Source organism: Lycorma delicatula, chromosome 3 (genome assembly GCF_047948215.1).
Source record: "Lycorma delicatula isolate Av1 chromosome 3, ASM4794821v1, whole genome shotgun sequence".
In the NCBI taxonomy this organism is placed as follows: domain Eukaryota; kingdom Metazoa; phylum Arthropoda; class Insecta; order Hemiptera; family Fulgoridae; genus Lycorma; species Lycorma delicatula.
Genome location: NC_134457.1, coordinates 36,805,096 through 36,813,583, shown reverse-complemented (window position 1 = coordinate 36,813,583; position 8,488 = coordinate 36,805,096). Strand labels below are relative to the sequence as shown.

The 8,488-nt window shown below is 25.2% G+C and overlaps 2 protein-coding genes across 2 annotated transcripts in view; one reads left to right on the top strand and one right to left on the bottom strand.

Annotated features, from left to right (window-relative positions):
• Positions 1-2,471: 2,471 nt before the first annotated feature.
• LOC142321507 (uncharacterized) lies at positions 2,472-7,320 on the top strand. The gene is made up of 3 exons (XM_075359644.1): positions 2,472-2,610; positions 3,778-4,000; positions 6,623-7,320. Exons 1-3 carry the CDS (start codon positions 2,551-2,553, stop codon positions 7,222-7,224), a joined length of 885 nt encoding a protein of 294 aa, XP_075215759.1. The 5' UTR covers positions 2,472-2,550; the 3' UTR covers positions 7,225-7,320.
• Positions 2,484-8,488, bottom strand: part of Mon1 (vacuolar fusion protein MON1 homolog) — a 51,310-nt gene continuing 45,305 nt past the window's right edge. Inside the window, exon 9 of the mRNA XM_075359642.1 lies at positions 2,484-2,875. The gene's annotated coding sequence lies outside the window, so the exon portion shown is untranslated. The remainder of the gene's footprint in view (positions 2,876-8,488) is intronic.

Below are 8,488 nucleotides of genomic sequence, written 5' to 3'. Positions count from 1 at the left end.
ATAATCAGAAATCTGGTTAACTGGAAAATCAAAAATGATTTATCATATGTACTGGCTATGTCATTATGATGCTTAATGAATATCATAATTTTTCAAAAAGATGTAAATATAAGAAATAAATATATTTCAGTAAAATAAAAGCAGTATTCAGAATATATGTACAATGTAATAAAAAAAACTGATACAGAAATACATTACAAAAAATTCGTGAGTAGAAATTTAGTAAAAAAAATCAGAATTTACAAAAATTATCTGAAAGAAATAAAAATTTAATGAAATCCACCAAAAATTAAAACCCTAATACTTTGTAAAAAATGTAATTTAAAAACTTATTAAAAATAATCTTACAAAAGATGTATTGAAGAGAAATTTAGTTGCTATGGGTTACAAAAAAATTATTTTTTTTAAAAATTGAAAAAATTACGGTACGTTTAATAGAATAAAATTTATTGTCTGTCAATAATCAAAACTTATCTTTAAAACTATTTCTCTTAAAAAAAATCTGTAACCTGTACTTATTTTAATGTTGATTTTTGTTTAGGAGCTGCAAAATTATGTAATTGTTCTAAGCAAAGAATCTGTCTACAATTGCGTTATTTTTGTTGCTCCATCAGTCCATTGCAATAAACAATCTTTTCTAATTTGTAGTTAGTTAAACACAGGACTAAATTAAAAAATATTTTGTGCTATAAAAATTGCAAAAACCAATTAAAAACAAACTTTGATAAAAACACATCTACTGTTGAAGTAAAGCTTTATTTGAATAGTATTTTAGATATTTTAAACAGACTATTAGTTTTTTTTTTTAAATTGCCTAGTATGAATGTAAAGTGTCTAAACAGTTGGACATCTTGAAAACTGGAGTTTAGATAATCACCGTTCCACTGAACTCATATATGTAAGCATTGCCATAAACCTTCATTTCTAATTTTTCTTCTTTCTTTTTTAATATTTTATGTAATGGCATTTCTTATTACATGAACATTATTTAATTGCAATTTTTATTATTATTATTTTTTAGGCAATGAACTTGTAAACAAATGGTCAAATAAAGAAATATTTAGTGCAAGCGTACTGACAGATCATGGATCCCAGTGTTCTTTGGTGGTTGGGTTTCAATTAACCACACATTTTAGGAATGGTCGACCTGAGACTGTACAATAATGCACTTCATTTACATTCATACATATCCTTATTCATCCTCTGAAAGTAATACTTTATGGTGTTCCAGAGGCTAAACAGAAAAAGAAAAAAGTGTTGTACATACAGACTCAGGCTAACCATTCTTGAGATGCATGGCTAATTTAAGCCCAACTACCAAAGTACACCAGTATTAAAATTTACAAAAATAAGTTACATTTACTAAAATTTGAATATCAGAATTTTTGACTGCGATAACCACTAAACCAATCTTACAGTTTATTTTTACTAAGTTAAGAATTTTTAAATATCCTTTATTATTATTGCATATCACAAAACTTCCCCCCATTGTAATAAATTTTGGATACCAGCATTGTAAAAGAAATTTAGATTTATAACTAAAAATGTAAAAAATCTTTTATTACACTGTCAATGAATAAAAATCAATTTTCTCTTGATTACTATTTGAAATGACCAGATATTTAGATATTTTTGCTAGTTCAGGAAAACATTTATCTGGCAGTATATTTACTAGACTAATCAAGCAATAAACTAAAGTTAGGATATAAACTATAGATACAAGCTAATAATAGTATTGTTGTTTATTATGAAATTTAAAAGTAATTTGTTTGTTGAAACACAATCAAATTACTTGCTCTAGATTTGCACAGTATTCTTTACTTAAATTACTAGTAAAGAATTAATATTTCATTAATAAATGATTTATTTTAATACTTAAAAATTGTTAATAATTTGGATTAATATCAGACTGAAATTAAGACACATCTGTTATAATCAATATTTCCTGTGCAATTAGAACAAAAGTAAACTGTGAGAAGACAGCCATAGAAAAGAGGAAAAGTCATTGATTAATATATTCAATTAAATTAACACATATTTAGTTTTAACCCATTACCTATTTTTTTAAATGTATATAAAATAATTTTATGATGAATCTTAGTAATAGACATTTTTATTCATTCTTTAAGTACAATATTTGATAAAAAAGTTACATAATAGTACTTGAGGTATGCTATCTTAATTAATATTTAATATACAAAATGCATTAATTTTGCAATCCACTTGTACGAGTACATTCACTTAACTATGTTATCTGAATTTTCCAAAATTTCAAGAAATTTAATGGTTCTTAATAACAATATAATGTTACTAAATACTAATGGTTACATTTTTAACACATTTTTAATTAATTTTTATTAAATCAGGAAATTGTGAATAAAAATATAATCATTTGGGACAACAAAATTAATCAATATCTTTATTTATTTTCCTCTTTGAAAACTTATTTAAAGATCTGCAGTCTTACAGAAGTAATATTGTGTGTATTTTTCTTTGATGAAAACATTGTATTTAATTCTTAACTAAAACTATTAAATATTCTTAAGTAAAATGTATAAATCACAGATTGCAGAGATCTACAATATCAGTTATTTAATTATTCTATTAACAGTATGTATTTCCAACTATTTTTTCTTCAAATTAATTTAAATCCAATTCAGATTTGACATCCTTTCACAAAGTGATAATACAGCCCATTTCAATTTTATTTAAGAAATTATATGATATTTTCATAGAACAGCAAGCATAAAACATTTTTCTCATAATACTTGTTTTTAAATGAATAAAAACTGCTCTTCCAAAAGTTTTTCTGAGATAATATCATCACCTGCTTCAGTAGAGTTTCCAGTAGCACATATTGATAAAGAGTAATTATCTAAAAAAGGGTTAGAAATCAACTTCAATATTTTATCAAATAATATATTAAAATATATTAGTTTTGTTCATTTAATGTGTAACTTTAGACAAATTTAATATGTTGCTATAAAATATATAGTTCCAAGCTTGTTGTGATCTTGTTTTTTTAACAAAATTTACATATAATGATTAATGCATTTGTGTGTGAATCCTGTTTGTAAGAAACAGTTTGTGAAATGTGTTCCTTGTATCTAGGGTTGAACATGCATCAGATACAAGGAACCATATGTAGGCACTGCACATAACGAAATCAACTTCTGTAAATCATTGTTTAAAAAAAAGGACATACATATTCACAGTGTACAAATTATACACAAAGCATTTACAAACCAAGATCTCAAGACAATTGAGAAATATGAAATATTTATAAACATAAATCTAACAAAAACAAGCTAATAAATGAACAAATAAAATATAAACTGAATATATTGTTCAATTAAATGCTCTTGCGTAGTATCTCAGACTTTCATCTGGAAGATCCTGGGTTTGTATCCCAGTCAGGCTTGGCATCTTTCATACACTACAAATTTTCCACACTATTTTCCCACACCCAAGGTACTTTAGTAGATTATCATCTAAAAACAAGTATCTAGCTTTTAAACTAAATAATTAAAAAAAAGAAGAGATTTCATTTCCTTTTTTATACTGGCTTTATTAACAACTTAAGTTCTTTAGTGAAGAAGACCATGTACGTGTTAATAATTGGAAAAATAATATTAGCATTAAGGAATGACAGCTAACTTTCTTCAGAATAAAGTGTTTTATACTTTTTATTTTATTAATACCATCAATAAATCTTTTATTTCAATTTCAAATGGGAATCATTATAACAATCCTTTTATTTTTCTTTATTTTTTTCAGTTTTGTTCTATATCAGCAATTACTGCTGCTGTACATGATATAAAGGAAAAATTGCTCGATAATGTGCATACTTATAAAGATAATCTTGCTTGTTCTGCTGTATATTCCTGTGCTAACTGTACAGCTGTACGTATTTGCCGACCAAATTCATCAGGTCATGGATATACTGAATATAAAACAGCCAATTGTACTGGTACTACACCATATTGCGATCCGCCTACAGGTAAAGTGAATGTTTTCTTTTAATTATAAATAACATAGCATGGTTATAATAGTATAAGATGATCATGGAATATTTAAACATTTATTTAAAAAATAACTAAATTTATATTTTTAAAGTTTAACATAATTTCCCTCTAATTACTGATAACTATCATTTTTATCTGTACCCCATCATTACCACCATTTGCCAAACAAGTTTTGTCCTTATAAGTTGTCAAAAGTTTGTTAATGCTATGTATATAATTAATTTGTAGTCTATATTTCGATTTTCATAGCATATTACTGATTACTGAAGATGGTTGCAAAGATAACTGGAAATGTTTTAAGGAAGTTAAAGTATTAAAAATGTTTTATTATAAAATTTTGTTTGGTTTGTCATTATAAAAGAATACATTTTAAGATAATACTTATCACCAACTTTCATGGATAAAAACACAGTCTAAATATTAACAAATTCGCCCATTTAAGTTAAAATAATTTAGTATCTATATATCTAATTCTTAAGCTCAAATTTTGTCTAAAGGTTGACATTAAAAATATACCTGAATAAACATTAACAATTATCATCGAATTACGGTATTTGAATTAAAAGAAAAAAAATTAATTTTGTCTAATGAATTTATTGAAAAAGCAATTATTTTATCTATGTAAAAATACATATATTTAAAAAATTAATAAAAATGTCTGCCATAAAAAAATATTACAAAATTGGTTATAGTTTTTGAATTAACCACCTAATCATTTACATTAAAAGAGTAACCAGTGAGGTGGCACTTCTATCAGTTTTCAATACATTTTCAGGCAAATATTAAATGTAACTAGTGTTATAAAAAAATTCACACAAAACAGTAAAGTTCATAAATAAAATTTCTGGTACCATTATAAAAAGAACACAAAATATATTGTCAACAGTCAAAAGTATTAAATTATAAATTAAATATTACAAAAAACAATGAAGTTAAAAGCAGTTATAACTGACAAATTATGGTAAAAAATAAAAAAATATACTAATAAGCATAAAAAGATAAAACAATTTAAATGTATTTGACAGGCAAATATTAAAATTACCTTATAAAATGCGCCCATTTATTAATGAAAGATAACAATAGCCATAATAAGTGTGACTTAAAGAGAGTGAGCAACATTATAAGCAATGATTAAAATAAAAAACATACTCTGGAAGAATAAACAGATTCAACCAGTATTAAAAAATATTTAAATAGTAATAAGATATAGAGTGCTTGGAAAGTTACTATACACTGGAATTATGGAAGTGAAATGACAAAACTTTCTTAATTATTACTTTGTATTTTTACATGTATGTAAGAATTGTCTTATAATTTGGTCAAATAATTAAACAAATTTATGATTTGATTAAGTTTTGTCCTACAGTAATAGAAAAAGAAATCCAAATTAATGATAATTTAACAAGCAGAAATGTCTTGAAACAGTAACAGAATTGATATCAAAATTTTAACAAGTTTTGAAAATAAATGTACATGATATTTTTTTCAAAAATTTATATCTACTTCACAATATTTTCTTTTGTAATCTGAGTGTTTTTTTCTTGTTGAATTTTTTTATTACAAGGCAATTTTTAAAGACTGACAAAATTGTATGGGTTTATATGATGTCACTTTTCCGTTAATTTTAAAAAAACTTATTCATATTGTTTCAATTCATTATATTTTTGAACTTGTTTCAATATATTTTATTATAGGTTTAAATAATTTATTTTGAAACACTATTTTTAGTTTATTTAAATGATTATCAAAAGTTCAATATGGTGGTAAAATAATTTTCAAAAAACTGGGGTAGTAAAAAACTAGCGGTGTTGTACTAAATATATTTATGATGACTAAGGAGCAAATAAAATGTGAAAATATGTTGTCAAAAATCAATGTAGCACAACAGTATTTAAAGAATTTCAAAAGAAGTGAAAAGCAATCATGGTAAAGATGGACTTGGAAGGTATTAAGGGAGGAAAACAAAAATTTCTATTGATAATTTTAAAAAAATTTCATTTGTAAATAAGTATTTTGCTTTGTGTTACACCAACAAAAGCTACCTGCAGTGCATGCTGTGAGATCTCTCAAATGTGTGATTGTTCAATAAGTAGATGGTTATTCCAAAATAAAAAAATAATATTTCATTTGTTTTATACCGGTTACACTGAAAACTCATGTGAGAATAAAATAAGATTTTTAAAAAAAATTTTTTAAATTATAAAAGACAGTAATAATATTTATGTGTGTAATTAAAATAGAAGCAACATTAGAAAATACCTAATAAAATTAAACAAAGTTGATCCACACAATTCAACTAGTGCACCAACATGATCTTGATTGGTGAGAACATCTAACCCGAGAAATAATTTTTTTCAAGAACATTGTTGTCTGAATAAAAAACCAATTTAAATTGCTAAGAGTAACAAACCTTTTAGATTTATAAAAAAATATATATATTTAATCCATTTTAGAGGCTACATTTCAAACATATTGTTTATTTATTCTAGTACATATGAACATTATTTTTAGTACTAACATTGTTTTTTCATCTATGATTTTGATCAGTTTATATAATTTTTAATAACAAATTTTGTTTGTTTCTTTTTTTTTTAAAGGTACTTGTGTAAAAACACCAACAATAAATTGCGCTAATGAAAATGAATATGTGTGCTTACAAGATGGAACGTTTCCACACCCAAGTGACTGTACTAAATATTATAAATGTAAAAATTTACAAAGTTATTCAATGAAATGTACACAGTCATATTATTATTATGATTCAGCGGCTGAAGAATGCACTTATTATAAAGGTTGTTACTCATTTCAATGTAGTGGATACAATGGATACAAAAAAAGATATCCAAATGATGCAAGTATATATTCATTTTGCATTAATGGCATCGGAACAGTTGTAGACCGGTGTTATGGTAGCGATTTATTGAATGAAACAAGTCAACAATGCGAGCCAGTTTGTAGATATGAAGGGCTTATACCAGACACATCTGACTGTACCCAGTATTATCGCTGTAATAAAGTTCCAAATAAATCTGACTTTATAATGACACATGTAAAATGTCCTGAAGGTGAAGCATACAGTAGTTATGAATTTCGGTGTGTGTCTATATCAAAGGTACCATCATGTCAAAGTGAAACTTCAATAACTACTGCTGCAACCTTCGAAGATTATATCACATCCGAAAGCTGGTACCCAGAGTAAAGAAAAAAAATTTAATTCCTAACTAATGTCAATAATACAATAAAGAATATGCTATTATTTATTCTCATGATTTTATTAAAACAAATTTGTTAATGATACTGTAATATGATTTTATTTCATCCTGAATAATTTTACTACCAATCCATTTTACTAAAATGTCAATAAAACACCACACTAGAAAAGACTAAACAAATATTATTGGAAACACAATAACTCATCAATTTATCAAAGTAAACAGAAAGAAATATTCAAATTCAACTTTTTATCAACTTTTATTTATTTATATAAATCATAATTAGATTTAAAATAAACTGTATTTTCAAAACTGATTTTTTGGAGCTGAATGTTAGAGAAATCATCTTCTGATTTCAAAAGTGCTAATATTTATTTTAAAAAAAATATATATATATATATAAAGTTTTTCAAGAATCGGCAATACGTTACAGGCATATTTCACTTATCAAAACCATGAAAAAAATCTCATTTATACATAGGTCTGGAAATGCTTCGTTAGAGAGTTACGACTAGTGAAAGATTTCGCTTGGATCTCAGCTCGCCCGGTTAAATGAGGTCGAACTGAAATTTTTTGTACGTTAATCTAGAGGCAAAATTAATGGTTTACTATGAGGTTTGACCTGAAAAATTCAATAAAATAGGTTGAACAACTGTATCTTCTTTACTTTTTAAGATATCTGACTTAAAACCCAAAATTAGGAGTCCAAAAATGGTTGCCACCCAAGAAATAAAAAACAATGTTGGAGGAGGCAGCAGCATTCTTAAATCGTCATGCAGAAGTGTGTATTGCCAATGGAGGTGGGCAATTTGAGCAGCTAATGTAATACTCTGTAAATTTATGAAATAAAAAATTAAATAATTTAAATGAAAAATACTGTGGAATATTTAAATGAACATTTGGTTAAAATTATTTTGAGAGAAATAGGCCTATAATTTAAAATTTCGTTTGCAGTGTTCAGTTTTCATAACTGTTTAGTTGTGTTTGGTTTTCAATAAAAATGAATGTGAAAACATTGTGTTCAGTTTTCATTAACGCTGATTACAACACCTTTTTAAGAATTAAATTCTCTAAGAGTTTTGTAGAAAACATTTATGCTTTTATTACTTATTTAAGGAAGTTATTTTAAGGTAAACATTAAAAAGTTGTTTTTTGGACCCTTAATTTTGAGTTTTAAGTCTATTTTAAAAACTAAAGAAGATACATTTGTTCAACCTATTTTACTAAATTTTTCAGGTCAAAAACCATGAA

Excerpts from the sequence above, each read along its gene's own strand:
- LOC142321507 (XM_075359644.1), top strand. The coding sequence starts at position 2,551 with ATGTATAAATCACAGATTGCAGAGATCTACAATATCAGTTATTTAATT. Across the intron at positions 2,611-3,777 it reads ATTTAATTATTCTATTAACA|TTTTGTTCTATATCAGCAAT; the intron begins GTATGTATTTCC and ends TATTTTTTTCAG. Across the intron at positions 4,001-6,622 it reads ATATTGCGATCCGCCTACAG|GTACTTGTGTAAAAACACCA; the intron begins GTAAAGTGAATG and ends TTTTTTTTAAAG.